The 24,605-nt window shown below is 48.2% G+C and overlaps 2 protein-coding genes across 9 annotated transcripts; both read left to right on the top strand.

Annotated features, from left to right (window-relative positions):
* The first annotated feature begins 97 nt into the window (after positions 1-97).
* On the top strand, positions 98-16,691 carry EEF1D (eukaryotic translation elongation factor 1 delta). Of its 6 annotated transcripts, none has more exons than XM_085221778.1 (11): positions 98-133; positions 1,700-1,728; positions 4,499-5,655; positions 7,147-7,273; positions 8,924-8,995; positions 13,191-13,253; positions 14,348-14,438; positions 14,557-14,657; positions 15,407-15,655; positions 15,980-16,174; positions 16,596-16,691. In XM_085221778.1, the coding sequence occupies exons 3-11, from the start codon at positions 4,499-4,501 to the stop codon at positions 16,632-16,634; spliced, it is 2,094 nt and encodes a 697-aa protein (XP_085077904.1). In that variant the 5' UTR covers positions 98-133; positions 1,700-1,728; the 3' UTR covers positions 16,635-16,691. The 6 variants fall into 6 exon arrangements, with proteins under 6 accessions (XP_085077904.1, XP_085077903.1, XP_085077907.1 ...); XM_085221777.1 differs by having other exon boundaries at positions 13,188-13,253; XM_085221781.1 differs by lacking the exon at positions 8,924-8,995.
* Positions 16,692-18,064: 1,373 nt separating this feature from the next.
* On the top strand, positions 18,065-23,569 carry NAPRT (nicotinate phosphoribosyltransferase). Of its 3 annotated transcripts, none has more exons than XM_085221783.1 (13): positions 18,065-18,448; positions 19,490-19,617; positions 19,699-19,781; positions 20,026-20,156; positions 20,224-20,339; positions 20,537-20,733; positions 20,818-20,958; positions 21,151-21,235; positions 21,478-21,558; positions 21,867-21,969; positions 22,080-22,237; positions 22,776-22,883; positions 22,999-23,569. In XM_085221783.1, the coding sequence occupies exons 1-13, from the start codon at positions 18,226-18,228 to the stop codon at positions 23,056-23,058; spliced, it is 1,614 nt and encodes a 537-aa protein (XP_085077909.1). In that variant the 5' UTR covers positions 18,065-18,225; the 3' UTR covers positions 23,059-23,569. The 3 variants fall into 3 exon arrangements, with proteins under 3 accessions (XP_085077909.1, XP_085077910.1, XP_031408784.1); XM_031552924.2 differs by having other exon boundaries at positions 18,211-18,448; positions 20,540-20,733; XM_085221784.1 differs by lacking the exons at positions 22,080-22,237; positions 22,776-22,883; positions 22,999-23,569 and having other exon boundaries at positions 18,205-18,448; positions 21,635-21,890.
* Positions 23,570-24,605: the final 1,036 nt, after the last annotated feature.

Genomic DNA, 24,605 nt, shown 5'->3' with positions numbered 1-24,605 from the left:
ATTTTTTTTTATCCCCCCCGCGCTGCCGCCTCAAGTGGTCCGCTCCGCTCCCACAATGCCCCGCGCGCGAAGCGCTGCTCTCCTTTCGCCCCGCGGAGGCCGAGCTGGGTGGTGTGGGGCCTGGGTGCTGCCGGTGAGTGATTGCCGTTCGGCTTCTTCCTCATCTTTGAGTGCTCTCCCTGTGGTCCCTTCGTCCCTCGTCCCTTCAGACGGATGAGGAGTGTGGGGTTAAGGGCTGGGAAGGTCTCCCCGCTTGTTCTTTAGGGGCTGGAAGGCATAAGGAGTAACGCGTGTGCCCTCCTAAAATCTGTGAGGCCGCTTTTCTTTTTATGGAGGAGTACCTTTAGGTCATTCACAACCTTATGTTCGCTAAACGTGAGGGTGTGTTATGTTTTAAGGCCCCTCTCCTTGTCCCAGGCTTAAGGAAAGGGGATTTCGGGCTCCCATCTCATTGGGACTTCGGGGGGAAAGAGGGATTGGGGGTGGGGAAGACCCTTGTACCCCCATACACCCCCATAAAAGAGGATAGGAAGGGACTTTTGTCATTTATACCCTCATATCCCCTCAAAAAGGAGGGTAGGAGGGAGTTTTTGTTCATTTATACCACTGTATCCCTAAAAAAGGGGGATGGGAGGGGGCTTTAGGTCATTTATACCCCTATGTATCCTCAAAAAGGAGGGTAGGAGGGGGCTTTTGGTTGCTTATGCCCCAGATTCCTCCAAAAAGGAGGGTAGGAGGGGGGTTTAGATCACTTATACCCGCTGTCCCCTCAGAAAGGAGGGTAAGAGTGGAGTTTAGGTCACTTATACTCCCATATTCCCCAAAAAAGAGGGTAGGAGGGGGGGGTTAGGTCATTTATCCCCTCCCATCCTCCCAAAAAGGGAGTTGGGGGGTTTTAGATCACTTATATTCCTCCATTCCCACCCCGAAAAAAGAGGATGTGGGGAGGCTTTATGTCATTTGTGATGTCCTTGGTTATCTCTAAGACCCCATCTCCTTTCCCAAGAGGATGTGGGGAGACCTCTTTTGCCTGTTGTCGTTGTCTCTTATCTCAGGTTTAAGGAATGGAAGTCTGTGGGGTCTCAGGTTGTAGGCGTGGGTGTGAGAGCACCCTGTTACCTGTGGCTTATCTCCCAGCTCCATGCAGGGCTTTCCCCTCACCCGTGCTTGGTTTGGAGCTGGGAGACGTGCAGCATTGAATTCCTACATCATCCTCTCTCCATTAATGGGCAGAACTTGGCACGGGTCGTGCTCTGCATTCAGCTGTGCTGTGTTTGGGCTCTGCCTGTGTGTCCTTTCACCCTTTCCAGCACCTGGCATCAGCTCATCGCGCTTTGTCCTCTCCCCATGCTGCTTTTCCCAACCCCTCTAATATTTTTAATGCCTGTATTGCTGCTTTTCCTTTTCTTTCTGTGATAGCTGACTCAGGAGGTACCCGTTCCAGAGCTCTGTTTTTGGCAGCAAGACAGGGCTGAAGCTGCTGACATCCTCTCTTGGGGCTTGCAGAGCATTGCAGAGATAACTCGAGCTGCTGAGGCTGCTGCTGTGTGTCACTCCTGCCCCACTAAAATCCGTGGAAATTGGTTCTTTCACATCTAAATCACTGATGGTTTTAAATCAATTCTGATGATGTCTTGTATGGAGGAGAAAGTGCCTTTGCTTGGCTGTATGGCTGTAATCCTTTTTTCTCCTTTTTCAGGTGTGCCCTCTTTCTCTCTGACCTTGCAGGTACGCCTTTTTTCCTATTCTGCTTGCTTTCAATTTGCTGTTCTGAGTGAAGGTGACCACTTCTGTCACTCCCTGCTGCTGATTTCCCATGCTCTGTTGTGTTTTCATTGGTAGTCAGCAGTGTTGTTGCTGAGAGCAAAGAGTTTTAGGTGGTAGAGGTTGGGTGCAACTGTTTTTTTTTCCCTGGATAAAGGTTGGTGTGGAGCTGCTTGATGTAGTACAGTGACCTGATGGATGTGGTTCCTCTCCTGCTGCTTTGTGCTGCTCTTCTGATTCAGGACAGAGTCGATTCAGGGAATTAAACCAACAAAACATCAATACTAGACAGTTTCTTTTCCTTGGGCCTGCAGAAATCATTGTGTTCCTGTGTAGGGGTTTCTCCTACAGCTCTTTGTCCCTGGGGAGCACAGAGGTGTCTTACAGCAAGCTGCTCTGTGTCCCTGTCCTCCTGCTGCCACCTGACGCTCATTTTTAATGCCATCTTTGTTTGCCAGGGAACTGAACCATTTGTAATCTTACTCTCTTGCTTATGACTTGCAGAAAGCAGCTGTCGCTCCCCTCCAGAAATCAGAGTTGGGTGAGATTTGTTGCTTGTGCTCATTTAAAGAGACTTTTCAAGACTGTGGGAAACACTTTAATAGCTCAGTGTGGCTTAATTTCTGGGAGAGCTGTGTTCAGCCAGGCAAAGTAGCTGAGATTTAAATAAGATTTCAGCTCCAGTGCAGGAAATTGTGCGAGATGTAATGCAAGTTGCATCTGGGAAGCTGCTGTTAACATCTTTATAACCTGACTCTGGGGAAGGAGATTGATATATTTATTTTACAGGCTCTCAAGTTAAGAGAAATGTAGTGTTTTCCTGGATGGAGGAGAAGGAATGGATTCTGTCAACCACTAAACAGAATGGAATTAACTTTCTTTTGGCAGCAACCCTAGGATACTGTATGGTGTGCTTTGGTTTTATGGGCTTCTTAAAAAGTAGCTAGATTTCAGGGGATAATGCAGCCAAATAGCTTAAGTCCAAAGCTTACGTTGGATTTACAGAACAACAGTAACTTTAGGCACTGACCTGCAGCAATGGAAGCACTGCATGGATTTGTTCTGGCTTAAAACACTGAGGAATTGTGATGACAAATACCAGAACCAAGGCTCTGAAGCAGCAGATAAAAATTAGAGGATGTCTTATAGATTATTTTTTGTAAGCTTATGGGACAGCTAAGCATTGAGCTGAGTTACTTGAGAGCATTTGATTGTTTGGCACTGATAAGTATTAAGAATATCGTTAGCTTTGCGCTTTGTAGAACACCTGATGGGTTGTGCAGAACTGAAGAATAATGTGTGGTGGGAAAGCTGGAGGTGCTCTGATCTGGAATTAATGGTCTGAAGCAGAGATCTGCACCAGCAGATGTGGTGGTTTGTGTAGTTAAAGCCACTGTTGTGTAGTTAAAGCCTTTGTATTTGCCTGTTCACTGGAAGAACTGGTGAATTCAGAGCAGAAATGATGTTTTCCCCATTCTTATTTGTCAACTTCACTGAGAATGTGGTTTTTGTCCTTTATTATTTAATATTAAAGATAACTGAGTGGCTATCCTGCCACTCATCAGCTAAGGATGCATGGCTCCGGAGAGTTAAGCAGCCGTAAGTTTAATGATCTATGCTGTACATTTGAAGGGGGGGAAGTTAATTGGCTTTTGGTTGTGTCCTTGCTGAATCTGTGAAACTTGGCCACGTCTCTAAACTTTATATTTTTCCTTATTGCTGTCGCAGGAACTAAAACAGTAAGTACTCTGCAGCTGCCCTGTGGTTTGGCACTTGTGGGAAATGGGGCATGAAGACACTGGTCTGTAGCTTTTCTGGTGGATTTTTAGACAGATTATTGCACAGCTTTCAGATTTCTACCGGGAATTTATGGCTTTAGACTGTAATAACACCTGCTTTGGGTTATTGAGGTGTTCCCAATAAAGGATCTTGAAGGCTTTATTCACTTGTTTGTGTTTTTTTTGTTTTTTTTTTCCCCTGGGATGACTTGAATGAATGTGGATCTGTAGCCAAACAGCATGACAGACAAATGCAAGAAGCCTGATGTTCTGTTTAGGAGTCCTTATTGATCTAAACAACAGGAAAAACCCAAATGTTTTGCCTTCAGGCTTTAGCTGCAAGTCCTGGCTAATTGGAGCTCATGTGAAGATTCTTTTAAGGGAGATTTAAGTAGAAAACTGCAGTGCTTTGCTGTTTTAAAACTGCTTATTTTTTTTTCCCCTAGTAAATTATGTTGGGGAAGAAAACAGCTTTGCTTGAGTAGATTTTTTTGGGGTAAGCTTAGTTCACGATCTCCAGCTCTTGGTTGCTTTTCATTGCTGGCACCTGGGGATTCTGAACCAAAATTGTGCTATCAGCTCCCTCTCTTGGCTTTTCAGAAGCAGAACACAAATGAGTGTAAGCAATAACCTCTAAGGATACTCGAGAATTAGAGCATCTCTTTTTTTTTTTAAGCATATCTTTCCAAATCAGTGCCTGCTTGATCATACCTAATGGGTAATTAAGGGCTAACCTACTATCATGAAAAAAAATGAAGGCAGTTTGATCTCCTTGAGCTACAATTTGTAATTAAAAGGAATTTAACTAAATGCTGAGGCTCTTTAAGGTGAATAATAATGGCTTTTGGCACTTGTAGAAGTTAAAGTACTAAAATCTAATGCATGCCCTCGCTTGATTGAGTCTTGCTGCAACTACATTGTTGTGCTTATCTTTTAATGCTGCCACTCTTTGGAAGATGAGGACCAGGAAGCCTCTCTGCCCCATAGAAAAGGTGTGGGTAGACAAGCACAAATACGATGAAGCGGAGAGACTGCATTATGAAAGAGAAGCAATGTTGGCCACCGTGGTCCCAGAGGAGTGCCTGGAGCTGGAGGCTGTCAATGGGGTCTGCAATGATGATTCCACTGAAGGTGAACTCAAGGGAGACCTGAAGAAAGGCAAAAATGGCAAGAAACAAAGGAAGAGGAAACGTTCACCCAAACCCAAAAATATGGTCTCCCAGGTAGACTCTGTTTTGAGTGGCTTATTAGCTGACAGTGTGTGGTTTGACAAGCCTTTGTATGATCATGCTGAGAGCTTGTATAGGCAAAGATTAGTGGATTGTCAATACCAGGAGGCAGCAGAGACTGAGCTGCCTGAATCAGAAGCTGTCCAAGATGCTCCCAAGCCATGGATGCTTCCAGCAGCCCTATCCTGCTCCCACGGCAACCTGAGTGCGTGTCACCACGTCGTTCAGGGCATCTGGGTCAACAAGTTTGACTTTGATAAGGCTGAGAAGGCGTTCCTTGAAAGGTCGCAGTTCTTTGTTCCTCCAAACATCCTCGCCATCCCCTCTGTGTGCTCAGATGGTGGGAAAGTAGGGCTGGGAACGCCGGATGAAGGCTATGTGACAGCGCTGCCTACGCCTGCTACACCCAACTTAGTTCCTGATGTTGTTAATTCTGCTCCCCTCGTTAGCAGCTCGCCTCGCTCTGCAGAGCCCACAGTCAACGGTAAACCTCAGGCTTCCAGCTTACAAGCTCTCATGTCAGAGGTGTGGTTGGAGAAACCTCTCTACGACGGCGCTGAGAAAAGCTTCTACGAGAACATGTTTGATAATCACCCACCGGGCTCCCCCCAAGCCTCGGAGAACCACCAGGAGGTTGGGAAGCAAGAAGGTGCTGAACAGGTGGAGCTCAGCAGCAGCTCTCAGCAGCCTCCACCCACCTCCTTTTTCCTGCATGAGGACAGTGAGCGTGTGTGGCTCAAGAAGATGACGTACGACAGCGCTGAGTCGCGCTACTACGCGGCTGAAGCTCTGAAAATGTCGAGAGCAAAAGAGATGCCACAACCCACAGTGGTGAAATCCCAGCCAGATGCTGAGGCTCCGAGTATACCTGCACCAGAAAAGAAGTAGGAGAAGTTTATTGTGGGGGTAACACAACGTGCAAAGTTGAGTCAGGATTGAGCTTGGAGGTGTTTGTGCGTGTGTTGAAGATGAGCATCCTTTGGTGTCCGTGGGACTGAGCGTGTGTTGTGCTGTAGGGAGAGGCTGCTCTTGGGTTGTTTGTGGGGTGGGGAGTAGAGAAACTCCTTCAGAGAGGGGAAGAAGTTGCCTTAGTGATTTATTAAACCATTTGGTCTGCAAGCTAGCTGGATTCCAGCTATGTGGTGCCCAGGTGTGGTTGGTCAGGAAGAGCTTCTCACTATAGATGAACTCTGTTGTTGTAAATTGTAGATGAGCATTTCTGGCCTTGAACTGATTTATAAAAGCTTCCATTTTTAAGTCTTGGATAAGATGCAGCACGATGCTGTGCACTCTCTGTTAAATCTGTGCTTTTCTATGTGACTGCCTGAACCTCAAAGTTTGCTGTAATGACACAGGGCTTGGCTGAAGGTTGCTGCTTTAATGTCATTTTGCAGTGCTAAGGTAGAGACTGATACATTTAGGGGGAAAAAAGGAGATTCCAGAGCTAGTATTTGTTGGAAAAACTGTAAGATCAAGATTACATCAGGTGATGTGGATTGGTGTTGATAGACATGCTTCAGAGCGCATCTGTTCTGTATGGGACAATTTTAGTTGGCCAGAACTTGTTAGTTCACATCTTGAGCAAGGGGCTGGCAGCATTTGAGTACTGGGAATGATTTCAATGCAGGTTAACCCATCCTGGTGTCTTTGGAATGGGTGGGTGAGGAGGATGAATGTTTTCCAAAACGCTGTTGGCTTCATTGGAAATGTTTGTTGGAGAGCTGATGAGAAAGGGGTGTGTTGGGTTGGGGCATGCATTGGGTTAGGGGATGAGTTGCTTTCTGAGAATTGAGTGGTACTACCTGGTTGTGGTGTCATTTTTCTTGTTGTGATGCTTTGTCTTTGCAGCAGGTGGGTTTCTGCATGCAGTGAAGTGGCCGGATGGAAGCATATACTAAGACAACCAGCAGTTCAGAGCTCTGTTAAATTGAAATTCGTTGAAATTTCTGACCTGTAAGATCAAGAGTTGCTTGACAGAGTTGTGGCTTGGTTCTCCTGTCTTTGCTTTCAGCATTAAGAGCATTATTCCCTATCTGTCTCATGCACAAGGCATCTTTCTTAGTGGTGGATTTCGTTGTGTGTTGAACATGATCTAGAAAATCCTCCTTGGGGAGGCTCTTTGCTGGAAGGTGGTACAGATCAGCTGATTTATTGTGCCCTCCCAGTGCCCTTGGGTGGCTGATTAGCCTACCCTGCTTTCCTAATAGGATCCTGTTTACTTAAAGCTTCCCACCAGAGGGGGATCTGCTCAGCAGAAAGCTGCATTCACAGCCCTATGGGGTAGACAGCGCTGCTCTCGCAACCCCACTGCAAGATTCTCACCTGAAACACTCCTAGAAACTCACTTTTTTTTTTTCCCTCTCCTCCCTCTGCAGAACAATGGCAGTTGACTTCCTTCTGGATGAGAAGATCTGGTTTGAGAAGTTTAAGTATGATGATGCTGAGAGAAGGTACTACGAGCAGCAGGTGAACGGGCCGGCCGGCAGCTCTTCACACCAGCAGGTAATGTGCTCTCAGATGTGCTGGAGCCTTAATGCAGAAGGACACTGTGTCCACCTGGATGTGTTCTGCATTGTTTCCACTCTGAATGTTGCTTATTTATTTTTTCCAAATGTGAGAGGCTCGCTAAGCCCACCCCACCTTGTCTTTGTCTGTTGTTTGTGCACCAGAACTTCTCCAGCACAGGCAGCGTGCTGGGAGATGAGGTGCCCTTGTGAAGGTGCTGTTTTGGTGTGGTTTTGGAGCTACTAAGCTTGTCTTGGCAAGGCTTATATTGGATATATATGATGCTTGACACTTAAAGAAAGGTTGGATTAAACGATCTCACAGGTCTTTGCCAACCTTTATGATTCTGTGAAGGTGCCATGTCCAAATTAATCAGGGATTACATTCCTTTCTTTGTACCCCCTGCAATACTGCATCCTGTGATGCAGGAAAACTGCATCACAGCACTGAAATGGGGAGAGCAGGCGGAATGGGAGCACGGTGCTGCTGCAGCACACACCTGAAGGAAAATAATTCACACGGTTCTCAGTCCCAAATTATTGCCTTTTAAAGCACAGAGCTACTATAACCTCTTCTTGCAATGTAAAAAAAAAAAAAAAAAAGCTGATAACTGCTTATGCACTTAGTTGGTGATGTGGAAAGCTGCTTAGTGATTCACGTGGCTGTCCTGCAGGAGTTCTAGGGGCTTCTTGCTTCAGTAGTAACTTCTAGGCATGCTCTGTCTGTTCCTGCTGCCTATGCTAGGATAGTGGTGGCACAGCATTGGGGATACTGGCATAAAAAATTAGAAGCTGTAGGTAACCATCTGAAGCAAATGTTAAAGAGATCTTTGGGTGGGCTGGGAAGGGGGAAGAGAACAGTTTATTTTGTGCTACATAAGGAGATTTTGACTCCAAGAGATGATGGGAAGGCTCTGATGGAGATGTCGTAGTGTTTTTGCATCCACTTCTATGCTGAGGATAAAGATCAGTGGTCGTTTAAACCTGTCTGCAGCCTCCAAGTGGTTACACACCTGCATTCAGGCTGGTGCATGTCTGAGCTGTATAGCAGAGGCTTGTGGGCAGTTTCATATCACAGATCTTGCTCGTGGGGTTACAGTCTGGAAGAGATGAGGAGTCAGTGGATCATGAAAATGATCCATTCCCTTCATAAGAGGGGAATCTTCCCCATCAAATCAGCAGGAAAATAAAGGGAAAAAGCTCCTGTGCGTGGCTGTACCCTGGGATTTAGCTTGCTGGATAAAAGGCTTTAGTTGCAGTTGCCATTGCATTCAGGCAAGAAGTGACAGGTAATATTAAAGACAAATAAAAAAAAAAAAAGGGCTGCCTAATGGTAGGTCTCTAAGGAGCAGAGAGGTGACTCAGCCCTCTGCCTGCAAACTGTGCAGGGTAAGAACAGAAATTGAAAAGCCCTTAACTGGGTGATCTCTGAACACATGGTCTGTTGTGACCAGTGTCTGATGTGTGCTGCTCGATTAAGAACCAATCCTTGCAGCTAATTCAGTAATACATTCTGAATCATTAGAAGAAACCCTTCCCTATATCTACCTTTTTTTTTTTTTTTGTTCTTAAACCTCCCTGAGCAATTTCCCATGTTTCCTGTTTTCTTTTTAAAAGAAAATCTTGGTTCTTTCTGCACTGTTTGCAGGAGAACGGAGCCAGCACGATCCTCCGCGACATTGCCAGAGCCAGGGAGAATATCCAGAAATCGCTGGCCGGAGTGAGTACCCGAGCTCTCACCAGCTGGCTACCTGCAACCATTTTTAGCTGTGGTGCAGAACTCTGCTGTGAACACTTCATAGATGGTGTGGTTTCTTAGTTTTAAGTCGGAGGAGATGTGTAAGGTGTGCAGCGCTGCGTATCACCAGCATAGCACAGTCTTACCAGGAACACAGTTGCTACCAGCCTTTAAGTGACCTTAAAAACTTAACTGCATTTGGGATTAAAAATTCTTCAGCTGCATTTCTTTACTTTTTCTCCCGATGGGTTTTTGAGTTTGCTCCCGCAACGCTTAACAATTCACTGCTAAAACAGCCTTGCTGGGCAGCAAAGCACTGAGCTGCCAGCAGGATCTGTCTCTCGGGGTACACTGAGCTGCCACCTTTTCTTTCCTGTTTTGCTTTCAGTTTAGGGTATGTGCAAAAAAATGGTGTCTTCCATCTGCTGCTTCTTGGGAATTCAACTGGGACCATCCTATAAACATAATGCATTTCTGGAGGCGTTTTTGTGCTGATAGGACGTAACAGGCAGCACTGTTGTAATAAATGCTTTCAGCAAAAAGCTGGTAGCTTAAGTTGAAAAGTGATTTGGTCTTATGGGAGAAGAGAAAAAGTCAGGAAAGGTAGAATATAGTGTCCTGATTTCTGACCTCTGCATACTTGAGCGTATCTTCCATCTGAGGATATCCATCCTTTATCTGTATTGATTTGGCCTCATAACTCCCTCTTGGGAGCTATTTCTACATCTAAGAGGGGATTGAGTGCTTTTCAAGGGGAATATTTTGTGTTCCTCCTTAACACAAGCAGTAAGAAGCTGTGAATTTGGGGTGAATACAAAGGAGTGAGGCTAATTGCTTTTCCCATGGTGATGATCTTCCTGTTCCTGTGGAAGCTGACGTTACAAAAGCAACTTCTGCAACTGCTTGTGTGAGTGATCCAAGTGCTACGCTGGGAAACTTGGATGCAGGAGCAGTGGGGTGCATTGATAGCAAGGCTGCTGGGAAAGGGTGAGCTTTGCTGTGGTTGGATTTGGTGGTTTTGAGCACAGCATTGGAATCATTGGGAAGTTGGGACACCTTATGAAAGAGGAAGGAAGTGCTTAGAGGCTTTTTTATGCTAATTTCTGACTTGAGCATCAGTATTTCAGCTAACAGCTCAGGGAAGCAGGGAAAATAAAACTCTGTTTGGGTGTTCAGTAGAAATTATCAGCCCCTGTCTAAGCCTTTTAGCTCAGTGAGGCAAATAGGTGGGGAAGTGAACCCCCATTTCATCTCCACCAAGGCTGGAAAGCTTGTTGCAAATAAAGTGTTTTAAGACCTTCTCAAATCGAGCAAGATCTAACATCAGTTTCCTCCAAAACCTGCAGCCTGCAGGAGCCAGAGCCTGGATGTGGTGAGTGGAGCCAGGAAACCTAAATACAAATCAAATGGGAGTGCTGCTGGTCTGCCCTGCAGGTGTGTTCTCATCCCACAGAATGGACTGTGGTTTGTCAGAGACTGAGCTCAGCCTGAGGAGCTTCTTGTCCTGGCCTTTGCCTCCTGCTTAGTGAGAAGTGTGCCAGCTTGGGTTAGCCAAGTCCTGTCATAGGAAAGGCTAGGAGAACTGGCAAAGCACCAGACCAAAGCCAGAACAGTGCTGAGAATATAAAGTACTTTAAACACCAACAGGAGTTCAGTGTTGAATATCAAAAACTGTTTTTTGTTTCCTGCAAAGAAGACTTTGGTGAGTTTGAGGATTTAAGGCCAGGATTGAGCCGTAGCATCTCAAAATTGGAATCTGGGTTGGTGCAAAAAAGCAGGCTTGAAGGAATAGCAGTGTTCTAGGTATGTGCATTAGGGAAAGCATTCCCAATCTGCTCCCAGAGTATGCAGTTTCTTGGAAAAGCCAAGCATATGGCAGTGGTCTCCTCCTTGATCCCATTGTACAGATTTTCTCTTATTTTCACCATCCCACAGAGCTTATTTCTTAGTGTTTTCAACACATGGCCATATCCTGGCCCTGAGACATACAGCAATAAGCCACAGTTGGGTCTTCTGCTTCCACGTGTTGGGTTAGAAGGACTGAGCAGTTGAGAAATGAGCCACAACCATCAGCTTTTTTTTCTGAAGGGTTATTTTTTAATCCTGGACAGGGCATCCCATAGAGAAGGCCTGAAATTCAGTTCTCCAATATGTGATGGAGTGCTGTGGAAGGGTTTGGGTACTGCTTTTGTACCTCCTGAAGGAAAGCACAAAACTCTGATGCCAGAAACATTTGTTTGCACATACCTTTCACCCTGCTTTGCATGGTCATCCCTGCTTTCAGCAATCACTCCAGCTGACATCTGCTACATCACTAATGCTTTCCCAGGCCATGTTTTCAACATGTGCTGCAGCTGATGGTGGTGAGATCTTACAGATGGGGTCACGAGGCACGGAAAGGAATGACTTGTCCAGCATCATCAGCAAGTCCAGCAGAGCTGGTGGCTGAGCTCCTACATTCTAAACCCTCTCATGGGGCTGTCATGAATGGGTGCTGGTGTGGGATTCTGAAGTTCTTTCTGCTGGGCCCCAGTTTGTCCTGTTACAAAATCCCTTGTATTTGTGCAGTTCCTGGGTTTGTTTCAAAGCTGTGCACACACCTCTGATATTGCATAAGTGCTCTGAAGCCATGTTCAGAAACCAACCAAGATTCATCCTGCTGGCCTTACGCAGGTGAAAGCATCTTCTAGTTATCAAACATGATTTATTTATTTTTTTCAGTTTGGTATATGGCCAAACCTGTATTTCCCAAGCTCGGGCAGGCTGGCCTGGAGAGAGGTGCATGCACCTCTGCATGCAAGGAATAGGTTTGTTTTTTGTATGAAGCAGTGAGTGCTTTGGGAACAAATTGGAGAGCCTGCTTGTTATCCAGTCTGGAACACAGTTGGTAAAAGCTGCATGCTGTGCTTTGCAACTGGTTTACACATGAAGGGAAAGGGCTGATACCTTCAAATCCTTCTTGGATGAAAGTGCCAGCTTTCCATCCGTGTCTGTTAGCAAAGAAAGAGCTCTGAGCTGTTGAAGTCTAGACGTAAATTTGTCTTTCAGCTGATAATGAAGAAGTGTAACCTTTGCCAGCTTTTCTTCTTCATTACTGCTCTTGTCTCTGGTTCTTAAAATTTGTTTTAGGGTCCTTGATATCCTCAACTCAGGGGGAAGCCCACAGATTCCTGTGGTTCCATTTTGATAGCTTATTTAAGTAGGACATGACCACCTTCCAGAATTGGGATCTTGGCTCAGTGTTGTCACACAGTCTGGTTTCAAAGCCTTCTTGTCTTACTGCAAGCCACAGCTCCATCCTTTCTTGGTAAGCCCACTTAAATGCTGCAGTGTTTGTCTCAGAAATGTGATGAGAGCTTCAAACTGCCAAAAGCTGCATTGCTGTGCTGAATCAACAGGCTGCTGTAAGGGGGGTGAAAGTTCTGCTGCAGCTCTCCTTGCAGTGGCAGCTCCTGTATGTGTGCTGATCATGAGTAAAAGTGCTTTTTTGGGATGGGGATGGGTGCGACTCCTGCCAGATTTCAGTCTTCTCATTGAATTAACGTAGACCTTGGCCCTTGAACTAAGTAGCACCGTGGATGATATATTTAAAACAGGAAAAGGTCAGATAATGAGCCCATTTGCAGTTTAATTTTTGCCTTTGGTGCATAGATCTATAGTTCATCTGATATGGTGAGCCCACTGTGGCTAGCAGTGCAAGTGTGGAAACCAACACCATTGAGTTGCTGGGTGTGGAATGGTGTTGTGTTGCCTTTCTCCTCTCTAAGGTCATCAGTGGTAATTGGAGACCTGCTAGTAGCTTTGCACTGTGTTTCTGCCTGTAGGGTGTTACACCATGCATGGGCAGAGTTAGCTGAGGCCACGGTGTGTGCTGCAATATTGCATGCATCTGTGACCTCACAGGTGGGGAAATGACAAAGGCTGTACTCTTTACTCTGTCACTCTGCTGTGTGACTTCCTGCAGGCACTCAGATGTGCAGCACAAAGAGCAGAGCTCCTAGATGGCTGTTTCAATGCAGGCTTTGTTTGGTGTGGAGTTGGTTTGATGCTGACTCGTTGTTTGACCACTTTGCCAGCATGTGGATCTGCTTCCTGCACTCCTCCAGCATGAGTGAAATGCTTTTCCATTTTCTTTGTTGAACCAAACATCCCCCAAACTTTTTGCCCTTTCCAGCAGAAGACAGTTCCACGTAGTAAAGAAGCTCCTGCCCGTCAAAAAAAGCAGTCAGGCCGCTCAACTGTAAGTCCTTTCAGCATGAATGGAGCTGGTTGTGTGATGCAGGAAGAGGCTGCAGTGCAGACATGGGCCAACTTCTGGTTCTTTTCAATGAGGAGCATTTATCCTTTGGCACGTGGTTGTAGCTCACCCAACAGGGTCTTATTAGCACAGCATTCAGGAACTGCAGATCTGCACTTCCATTCCTGAGCCTTTATTGCCTGCAAAGATGGATTTGGTGGTGGTTTTGACCTCTGGACTCTGTCCCTTTGAGGTAGGTGGGGAAAGGTCTCTGAGCAGGAATGTCAGAGCATCTCCCACTGCTCTGTATGGTCCCATAAAAGAGTCCTGCTCTCCCGAGGCTGCATCTCCCAGACCTGCTTTCCATTTCCCCATATTCCTCTCTCTTCATCTTAAGTGACTGCTTGTCAGCTGTGACTGAAAACAGCATTATTTTATGCAGAGTGCACTTGGAAGAATATAAATTTTCACTACTGTATTTAGTTATAGAAAGCACTTCAAGCATGAATGACTGTATTTTCTTTTTCTTTTTTTTTTTGAGATGATCTAAAGTTACAGATAAGTCCTTTTTGCTTTTAAACCGAATACTTTTGAAGCTGAATCAGCATAATTGCTCCCTCAGGGTGTGTTCAAGTAAATTTAAGTTGCTCTGAGAGGAACTGAAGGCTGGACTGGGGAAGGTGGGAGCGTAGAAATGCTGTGATCTCTTTGCAGCTTTCACAGGGACTTTGCTGTGTGATGTTAGCAGGTCATTTCTGTGCTCTGTGCCTCAGCTCATCTGTAAGAGGATACAGCTGCCCCATAGAAAGGATTTAGTGTGATAACTTTCATGTTTTGTGTTGTTTAGTCATGGTCTGAGACTGCAAGGAATGACTTCATCCTTTGCTCATCATTGCCAGATGAAACTCGTTGATGTTTCATGCTTCATTATGTAGAGCTAGCATATTTTCTTTGAAGCTTTCATGTCCATGTTTTTAGCTTAGTTCTTAATTTATTTTTTTTCCCCCTCAAATGTTTGACTCTGCTTTGTTTCACTGAACCACTGAGCTTGGGAGTAGGTGAACAGATTTGTTTCATTTCCGTTTTCCTTGTTGCAGAGTGCAAGCACGAGTTCTGGGCCTGGTGACCAAAATGAACTTCTTTCCAGAATCTCTCACTTGGAGGTAGAAAATCAAAACCTTCACAGTGGTAAGTAGAAAAACGTTCTATCATACAAGCAGTCTGGTTGGGTAGCTTGACTTAACTTTAGAGCTAATGCACAGCCTACAAGCTAAGTTTCTTCCCCCACACCACCCTCTTGTTGCAGTTGTTGCAGATCTTCAGAAGGCCATCTTCAAGCTGGAAAGTCGCCTAAATGCTCTGGAAAAATCTACCTCCCATCAACCCTCACCTGTTCCACCAACCCAGGTGAGTCCCAGCAAAGTGCTGCTTTATTGTCACAAAGTGCCAGGTTGCTTCTAAGGTTTGTCTGGGTGCTAAGAATGGAGATATAGGATGAGACGAGATGAGATTAGGATGAGATTGGCACAGCTTTTCCATCAGTTTTGGCAACTGCCTTATCTTTCCCAAACCAGTTTGTGCAGAAATAAATACTGTACCTGAAGACAAAGAAAGAAGCTCATGCTTGAGGAAGGTGTTCAGTTGCTAGTGCCTTAAATTAGGAGCTGTGTGCTGCTTTTCTTGTTGACGGAGAAAATAAATTTCAGTAAATCCTTTGGTAGGAATTTGCTTGTAAATGTGTAGATCCACAGCATCCTGGGAAAATGGTGTGTTTTCCACTTGAGTGGAAGATGACAAGCTGTTCACCTCCAGGGATCTTCAGGGCAGTGCATGGTCTCTAGATAAATTATGGCATTGGAACATGCAGCAAGGCTGTTCTGTAAGGCCAGGTTCTCAGCTGCTCTTCTGTTCATGTTCTGGATATTCTGAACCACTGAGCCCTTGGGAAAAGGATCAGCTTTTGACTGTTTTTACTCTGTGAATTGCAGTATGGCTACGATGGGCAAATTCAAAGGTCCTCGTGGTCCAGTGTCTTATGTTGATGGTTGTTGGCTAATTCTTCACACCTTGTGGGCTGTGCTCACTGTCTGTAGCACTGTGAACTCTTCTCTCCATTTTCCTTACTGCAAACCTGAATGCACATCGCCCTCCTGAAGAAAGTGGAGCCATTTGGTGTTCCCTCCAAGAAAGTAGAGCTGCCATCTGCTTCACCTGTGAAAAAAGCTGAGCCAGCTGCTGCAGAGGAAGATGATGATGATGACATCAACCTTTTTGGCAGCGATGACGAAGAGGAAGATCAAGAGGCTGCCAAAGTGCGGGAGGAGAGACTGCGTCAGTATGCAGAGAAGAAGGCCAAGAAACCAGGTCCTATTGCCAAATCTTCCATCCTTCTGGACGTGAAGCCGGTGAGTAGGTGAAGTGGGAGAGCTCCTGAGTGAGGCTGCAAATCATCTCATTTGTGCATCTGAGTTGAAGGTTTGACCTGCATGTTTCCAAACAAGGGTTCAGAGTGAGGTGGGATATGCAGCCTTTGTGTTGTTCCAAAGCAGATGTGTTGATGTAAGAAGAATCCCCCTCATATCTGAAGGGTGTGGAGGAAGAATCCATTAGCAGTGGGATTGCACGTGGTGATCTCAGACAGTCTCCTCCAACTCCTACGGTTCTTTGATTTTTATCATTCTTATGTGACCTCAAGGAAAACATTTAATTCCTTCTCCCTGCCCTTGCAGTGGGATGATGAGACTGACATGGCGAAGATGGAGGAGTGTGTGCGGTCTGTCCAAATGGATGGGCTCGTGTGGGGAGCATCTAAGCTGGTCCCAGTAGGTTATGGCATTAAGAAACTCCAAATCCAGTGTGTAGTGGAGGATGACAAAGTTGGGACAGACATCCTGGAGGAGGAGATCACCAAGTTTGAGGACTATGTAAGTATTTTTCTTGAGCCATTTTGCAGTCTTTCTGCTCTTCATCCAGCCCATCTGGAGTAACTCCTGCTTTTATGCTCAATCTGGGCAGCTCCAGTGTGGGAATCCATGAGTTTTAACCCTGGTGGTTAAGGCTGGAGGTGCTCCATCCCCATTCTGCCTCCACTGCCATGGAAATGGGAGGGTAAAAAGGATGACCTGAAGGAGCTACCCAAATATTAATGCAGTAGCTAACACCAGTGTCCTGTTATGTCCCTGAGGGCAGCTATCAGCACAGCTGGAAAGCTGGCCTCAGACCTGTGCAGTGCTCAATCTATTTTGAGCAGAACTAGTGCATGCTGTGAAGAATTCCCCCAGTGTGAATCCTTTCTTTCTGAAAACACCTCCGTGACCTCTTGTTGCTGCTCTTGTTGTGTTGCAGGTGCAAAGTGTTGACATTGCTGCTTTCAACAAGATCTAGAAGCAAAACTATCCTCTCTGATACTGTAACTAATAAAAGATCAAGGAGTGCAGATCAGATGATGGTTTTCTCTGTTAAGTGTGACTTCTCCAGAGTGATATGTTGTAAGACGTCAGGGTATTTCCCCTGTTTTGTTCTCTTGATAAAAAGGAAGACCTCGACAAAAGGATACCTGTGTTTCCAGGTTGCTGCTTGTGATACCCTTAGCAGGTCACTTCTGCAGGTCCTTTGCTTTGTGAGGAACCAGGCCTGTGCTTAGTCTGGCCTATGGAAAGAAGAGGTGACTCTTTGTGGGGTGTCACAGTGCCAGAGCCCAAGGTCCAGCTGCCAACACCCAGCAAGTGGGAAGAACTGCATGGCTGCACTGTGAGTTCAGATGGAACTGCAGCAGTGGCAACTCCACCCTCTAGGAAAATTGGCACTGCAGTGCTCTTTGCCTGCCCTGTGATATTATCTCTTACATCCTGCTGTCCCTAGTCATCCATGTGTTGACATCCACTGTCTCCTGCATCCTTCCGTGCCCTTTGTGTCCTGTCTGCTACTATGCCCCGTATCCTCACTGCCTTGTGTCACCTCCTTAAGTAGTGGAAGGCCACAGTGAGGTCTCCCTGGAGCCTTCTCTTCTCCAAGCTAAACAATCCCAGTTCCCTCAACTTTTCCCCATAGGAGAGGTGCTCCAACCCTCTCATCATCTTAGTGGACCTCCTGTGGACCTGCTTCGAGAGCTCCATGTCCTTTCTGTACTGTAATGCCACCCACAGCCCTTTCCCCCATCCACCAAAGCTGTCACTCCATCATAGAAAGCCACCAGGTTGGTCAGGCAAGATCTGCCTTTGGTGAAGCTCTCTCAGATCACCCCTTGATCTTGTATTTGCTTTAACGAGCTTCTAGGAGTATCTGCTCCATGATCTTCCCAGGCACAGAGGTGAGGCTCACTGCCCTGTAGTTCCTAGTCTTCCTATCTTCCTTTCTTAAAAATAGAAGTAATATTTCCCTTTCCTCAAGCTACCAAATGCCCAATCTCCCACACTTCTCTGTCACGCAAAGCCACCCTGTGCCCACTGCTATGTCCCTGTAACCCCTAAGCCACCAGGTGCTCCCCTGTCCGTATTTTCCCATGTTCTTGTCCCCCCAGGCCACCAACTCCTATCTATGTACCTTCCCTAATCCAAATGCCCCAATGTCCCCTTCCAACCCACCAACTGCATCCCCTGTCTGCCACTGCCTGGCCCTGCAAGCCACAAAATGCCCCCTGTACCCCTCCGTGCCCCTACTGGGTGCCTTGTGTCCGTTTCCCCAGCCCCAAGTGTCTCCTGTCTCCCACATAAGCCACCAAGCACCCTCCGTGTCCCCTCCCAAGCCACACCAAGTGTCCCCTGTCGTCCCCCCCCCCCCCAAACCACTGAGTGCCTCCACCCCCAAATGCCCATCTCCCACAGTTCACCACGCCACCAATTGCTCCCTTATCCCCCAAATATCCCCTCTCCGAGCCTCTTAAGTGCCCTCTATCCCCAGCTAAAGGCTCCGTGCCACCGCATACCCCGTCCTCCCACCAGGTGTCCCCACGTCCCAACATCCCCGCCTTGCTCCCATGCTGCCCCGCTCTCTTCCCCGCCCCGCTCCGCCGATGGCTCCTCTGGCTGATCTGTACCACCTGACGATGGCGTACGCGTTGTGGCGGACGGGGAGGCACCGGGACCCCGCGGCCGCCGAGCTCTTCTTCCGTCGGGAACCTTTCGGTGGCGCCTTCGCTGTGGGAGCGGGGCTGGGCCAGGCTCTGCGCAGCCTCGGGGCCCTTCGCTTCTCGGCTGCGGGTGGGTCGTTGTGGGGGGGGAGGGGAAGGGACACGGGGACATCCTTTGGGAACTTGGTTTGGGGAAGGGGACATCCCTGGAGACTCGTCGTTAGGACACGGGGAGATCTCTCGGAGGGACAAGGATGTGCTTTGGAGGGATCTGGGGGCATAGGGACGGCCCTTAGAAGGACGGGGTGTTCCTCAATGGGAGCAGGGACATCTCTCAAATGGATCTGAGGCCTCAGATGGGATGTGGGGGCATCCTTCAGAGGGACAGGGGACTCAACAGTGAGACCTGTGGGCAGCTCTTTGGGGGGACTCGAGGGACAGGGATATTCCTCACAGGGACACCAGACTCCCCAAAGGGATCTCGGTGACATGGGGACGTGCCTTTAGACTTCAGTAGGACCCAGAGGACACGGGGACATCCCTCAAACAAACTGGGTGGACAGAGGTGTGTCACAGATGTGCTTGAGAGACAGGGGTCTGGGGTGGTGTCTCTGGTATGTCCCTTAGAGGGACAGGGAGCTCCTCGGAGGGATTTGGACGGGGCACAGGGACATCCCTCAGAAGGTCTGGAGTCCTCAAGGATCATGGGGACATGGGGATGTCCCTTAGAGAGACTCAGAGGGATCTGAGTACTCAAAGGGAACTAGACAACGTGGGGACATCCCTCTGGAGGACCTACGGGGCATGAGGATGTCCCTCAGAAGTCCTAATGGATGGGAGCCTGGGGTGGGAGACAGAGATGTGCCATCGGAGGGATCTGAGTCCTCAGATGGGTCATGGGGGCGTCTCTTAGAGGGACAAGGACATTCCTCAGGAAGATCTATGGGACACAAGGACGTCTTTGAGGGAGAACTAAGCCCTCAAAGGGATGTAGGGAATGTGGAAATGTGCCTTAGAGGGATCTGATGAAGAAAGGGACATCCCTCAGAGGGACCAGGAGACTCCTTGGTGGCATGTGGGGTTCCCCCAGAGGAGCTTGGGGACCTGGGGGGAATCCCTTGGAGGGATAATGCCTTCCAAGGGACAGGGACACGAGCTGACATCCCTGCAGACATCGCCTACTTGCGCTCGGTGCTGCCCAGCACGACGGAGGATGCTTTCTTTGATTACCTCAGCACCGTGGATGCCTCTGAGGTGACCGTCACATCTGTGCCTGAAGGCTCCGTCGTCTTCTCCAGGGTGCGACACTTGGCCAAGCGTCCCCATGTCCCCATCTCTGGTGTGTGTGGTTGTGGGGATGTCACCGTGCTGTCTCCGCAGGTCCCGCTCCTACAGGTGAAGGGACCGCTGCTGGTGGTGCAACTGCTGGAGACCACCTTGCTGTGCTTGGTCAGCTACGCCAGGTAGGGGACCCTACAACATTTTTGGAATTCTACAGGGCAATGTGTTCATCTCTGCTGGACCAGCTGTTGTCCCTGTGTCCAAGTGGAGTTGTTTGCCAAGCAAACCATGGTCCCCTTTATCATTCCCAATGCTGTACCAATTTTTGGCTCTGTATTTTGGCTGTGACTGTGTTATGGTGGTCCCCCAAGCAATTGATGGTCCCATTTGTTGCCAACACGACTTGGTGTGATTTGGCCCCTCCAGCCTGGTGGCCACCAACGCCGCTCGATTCCGCCTTCTTGCTGGCCCAGAGATGAAGCTGTTGGAATTGGGTCTACGTCGTGCCCAGGGTCCAGATGGTGGACTTTCTGCCTCCAAGTATTCCTATATTGGAGGTGAGTGCTGCCCCACATATCCATGCTGTGTTGTTGTCATGTTGTCACCCCTCATCCCTCCTTCCAGGCTTTGACTACACCAGCAACGTCCTGGCAGGGAAGCTCTATGGCATCCCAGTGCGTGGCACCGTCGCCCATTCCTTCATCATGTCCTTCAGGTCGCTGGAGGAGGTGCAGCCCAGAGTGAGTGCTGGTAGATGGGACAAGGATGGGACACCCCTGATATGACTGTGGGGATGGGACATCCCACATATGGCTTAGACATCCCCATAGCTGCTGGAAGGGAAAGGGGATGCGCATGGTATCGGGTGCCCATTAGAACTCATTTCACCCACTGAAGCCAACGTGATTGATTCATTGTCATCACTGATGTCCCCAAGCAGGTCCTGTCACCGCTGGCAGGTGGGAAGCCCATGGATCTTCCATCCCTAGCTGAGTCATGGCTGCAGCGGGTGTGTGAGCTGCTGGGGACCCCCAGTGACAAACCCAACCGTGGCGAGCTGGCTGCCTTCGTGTCCTACGCCATCGCCTTTCCACAGGACTTCCAGGGGCTGCTGGACACTTACTGCGTCATGAGGTGGCCTTTTTTTGCTGTGTCCCCATCTTTCATTGTCACCTGCTGCAGGACACGAACACTAATTCTTCTCCCTGCCCCTGTCAGGAGCGGTCTGCCCAATTTCTGCGCTGTAGCACTGGCCCTACACCAGTTAGGGTACCGTGCCATTGGGGTGCGCCTGGATAGCGGGGACCTCATCCAGCAGTCCAAGGACACCCGGAGGGTGCTCCGAGCCTGCGGTGCTCAGTGAGTCCTGCAGACATCTGGAGAGCATCCCCTGCTTCTCCGCCCCGGGTACCCACATCTTTGCGTGTCCTGCCTCTGTGGCTGTTAGAGTGGGAGCCCTCGCTACCCTATGGGGTGCTCACTGGCTCTCAGAGCCCCAAAACCTGGGACTGCCTTCCTGCTCATTCTTCTGCTCTTTTCTTTCCTTTCCAGCTTCCAGGTGCCCTGGTTTGGGAGCATCCCCATAGCCGTGAGCAACGACATCAGCGAACAGAGCCTGGAGGATTTCATCCGAGAGGTGAGGTTGGAGCTGGAGCATTGGAGGGACAAATGTGACAGTCACTTTCCTGTGACTCAGCCTTTCCTGGGTGGGAACAGAAAAGAGTTTCCACCTGGAATGAGTGGGCAGGATGGACATACGGAGACCAGGAGGCACTTCGGGGCAGAACAGCCCCTGACCTGCTCCGTGGCTCTGATTTTAGCGTGAGCTTAAAAAAAAAAAGCAGCTGTTGATGGTCATTGTCTTCTCTGTTACACCAGGGGAGTGAGATTGACATGGTTGGCGTGGGGACAAACCTGGTGACATGTCCCCTACAACCGTCGCTGGGCTGTGTTTACAAGGTAGGAGCGGCAGCTCTGCCCCACTTGGCTTGGGGATGGTTTGAGTCTGTGGGGTTTTTTTTAATGATTTACTCAGTTATTTTGCATCAGACCAGAACTCTGCACAGTCTCCGGCACCAGTGTGAGCTGGAATAGTCATAGAAGATTGGGAAAGACTTCTAAGATCAAGTTCAGCTGTTGAACCATCACCACCTTGTCCACTAACCATGTCCCTAAATGCCACATCTACCCTTTTCTTGCAAACCTCCGGGGATGGTGTTTATGTGAAAAAAATAAGGTGTAAATCCCCATCACTTCCTTTTCCACAGCTGGTGGAGGTTAATGGCTCCCCGTGCCTGAAGTTCACAGAGGAGGAAGAGAAGATGACTATCCCAGGGATTAAGGCAATATATCGGCTCTATGATGCTGCTGGTGAGCTCCACTGAGTTAGAAAACTCCTACCTCATTGACCTGCTCTTCTTCCTGCTCCATAATCCTGTCACTAGTGTCACCTGCTGGCACCTGACCCTTCATCCCTACAGGTCATCCCTTCATGGACCTCATGGCCCTGGAGAATGAGCCTTCACCTAGTGTGGGGCAAGAGTTGGTGGTCCACATCCTGGGGAGGAGAGGAGAGGCCACCAAGGTCAGGCCGAGTGCTGTGGAGCTCCTCCATCGCATGTACTTGAGAGATGGACAGGTCAGAGGCAGCTCTCCTCTCTCCCCACGATGGGCTTGGGTCAAGAGGTGCTCGGGGTGGTGGTGGTGGGTCTGTCCATGCCGCACGTGAGGTGAGAGGACTCCCTCAGCAATGCTGACAAGGCACAGTGCCCCTGGAGATGGGATATCTCCATGGGAAATCCTGTTCGCCAGCAGAGGGATGAAATTTTGTCTTACGAACATGGATTTTCTTGGTCTGTCGCCTGGAAGTTTTGCAGCACAAAGCCCAAGATATTCTGCATGCAAGAAACTGTCCTTCATTCCACTGAGCAGATGTCCTATATAGGGACAGCCTGGCAGTGTTCTCACTGTTAATGAGTTGTCCTTCCTTTGTTGAGTGAAGGCCTAGGCAGGGTGGTATCCTCGTGCTGAATCAGTCACCAGAGTTTGAGATGTCCCTGTCACTGATGTTACAAACGCTGAGGTGGTGCCACCACAGCCACCATCTCATTGTCCCGCATCCCTGTGCTGTCCGATCTTGGGGAGTTGGCATTGTGTATGATGTCTCCATCCCACAGGTGTATGAGGAGCTGCCCAGCTTGCAGGAGGTACGGAGCCATGCACAAGCATCCCTCAACCTGCTCAGCCCTGTGCACCGCCAGCTCCGTGACCCCCAGCCCTACCTGGTATGTTTTCCCCCTTACCAGGCACTATCCTGGTTTTATCCCAATCCTCCTGCCCCCACAGCCCTACAGTGACTCCATGGAGTCACACTCACGTCCCCTTTTGCTCCTTCTCCAGGTGGCAATGACAGAGAAGCTGCATCTCCTCCTTGCAGAGCTGCAGCACGCTAGCCAGTGAGGGGTACCCCAAATCACCCCCCAGCACTGAGAGCAGCACTTCTGCTCTTTGGAAGACCAGGTGATTAATTAGGATGGTTCTAATGGTTCTGCTGCTCTGCGGTGCTGCTCTGAGGACTGCGCAGGAACTGCAAGAGCTGCCTCACTGCAAAGCTGTGGACAAAAGAGTGGGGCAGACAGAGCTGGGAGGTGACGAGGGAGCCATGTCCAGCCATGTCTGCTGTGTTGTTGTGGGAGCAACGCGTTTTCTTCCTTGCTGACCTCGGTGGCCCTGCCAGCCCTGTGCCTTCAGTGATGACAGGACTGATGTCATCCATCACCAGCACTCAGCAGCAGCCCATGTCCCCATATTGTGGCATCCTACACCTAATTCTAGCACCAAAGCCTTTGGAATGTCATTGGGAGTACCCATGGGCCAGCAGCAACAAGTGGAAGTTTTAAATCAAATGCCATCTGGAAACATTGCATGGAATGGATAAAAATGTCAAAGAATAAATCATGTGCCTTTCTGAGCTGTGTGTGTTCTTCTCTAATCCTGTTTAGGTTTGTAATAGAGAGGTATTTTTAAATCCTTTTTGCTGAGCTTTGGAATTGCATAGTCAAAAACTGAGCCCCACACTGAAAAGACTTGCACCCATTCCCAGCAAAAGTCTGGATAAGAGATGTTGTATTTATGGTGGTGGCTTTTTTTGTGTGTTTTTTCTTTCTCCATTTTTAGATCTTTGAAGCGCTTGTTCATGGGAAAAAAAAAAAAAAACTACAACAAAGTCTGATTGTTGTTAAGCCCCACTTAAAAAAACAGCCAAGAGCACTGCGCTGCTGCTAGGATTGTAAGGCACTGTATCATCACTTCCAGAGAGAAGAAAAGACTTTTTGCTATTAAACTTTGTCCACAGTACTCCTGAGACTGCCTCGAGTTCTTACAACAACTCTATAACAAAGAATAACATTAAATAGATAAGACAGTGAGAAAGCAGCATGCTCCATCCCATCACCACCTCTCCATGGCCACAGAGGAGAGCCCGTGGAATCAGCCATCAGATCTCAAGTTCCTTGGAATGGCCTGTTGATAATCTATTACCACCTCTTCAATCCATGAGAGTCTTCACACTGCTTTGCTATCAGGCATTCATGATGAGTGCATTAAGGTTCCCTATATAAATGTTAGCTCACCCAATGGCTGTTGAGATTGGAAGGCACCTCTTGATGTCATCTGGTCCAATCTCTGCTCAAACAGGGACACCAGGAGCAAATTCCCAAAGATTGTAGCCGTGGGATTATTGAAGAACTTCAAGGAAACTCCACAATTCTCAGCCACTGATACCAACATTCAGTCACAGCAGTGCTTCCTGATGGGCACAGCAAGCTCCTGGATTCCAATTCATCTCAGTCCCTCTTGCCTGGTGCTGGGCACCACTGGCTCCATCCACTTTGCAGCACCCTGCAGGGATTTATGGCTATGGATAGGATCCACTGAGCCTCCTCTGCTCCAGGCTCTCATCCTCTTATAAGGGAGATGTTCCAAGTCCTACAGCATCTTCATAACCT

Source organism: Meleagris gallopavo, chromosome 3 (genome assembly GCF_905368555.1).
Source record: "Meleagris gallopavo chromosome 3, MGAL_WU_HG_1.1, whole genome shotgun sequence".
Lineage (NCBI taxonomy): Eukaryota > Metazoa > Chordata > Aves > Galliformes > Phasianidae > Meleagris > Meleagris gallopavo.
The sequence above is the reverse complement of the archived record's forward strand: the minus strand, read 5'-3'. Positions and strand labels throughout refer to the sequence as shown.

Excerpts from the sequence above, each read along its gene's own strand:
- EEF1D (XM_085221777.1), top strand. The coding sequence starts at position 4,499 with ATGAGGACCAGGAAGCCTCTCTGCCCCATAGAAAAGGTGTGGGTAGAC. Across the intron at positions 5,656-7,146 it reads ATACCTGCACCAGAAAAGAA|AACAATGGCAGTTGACTTCC; the intron begins GTAGGAGAAGTT and ends CTCCCTCTGCAG. Across the intron at positions 16,175-16,595 it reads TCACCAAGTTTGAGGACTAT|GTGCAAAGTGTTGACATTGC; the intron begins GTAAGTATTTTT and ends GTTGTGTTGCAG.
- NAPRT (XM_085221783.1), top strand. The coding sequence starts at position 18,226 with ATGCTGCCCCGCTCTCTTCCCCGCCCCGCTCCGCCGATGGCTCCTCTG. Across the intron at positions 20,157-20,223 it reads CAAGTATTCCTATATTGGAG|GCTTTGACTACACCAGCAAC; the intron begins GTGAGTGCTGCC and ends CCCTCCTTCCAG. Across the intron at positions 22,238-22,775 it reads TGTACTTGAGAGATGGACAG|GTGTATGAGGAGCTGCCCAG; the intron begins GTCAGAGGCAGC and ends TCCATCCCACAG.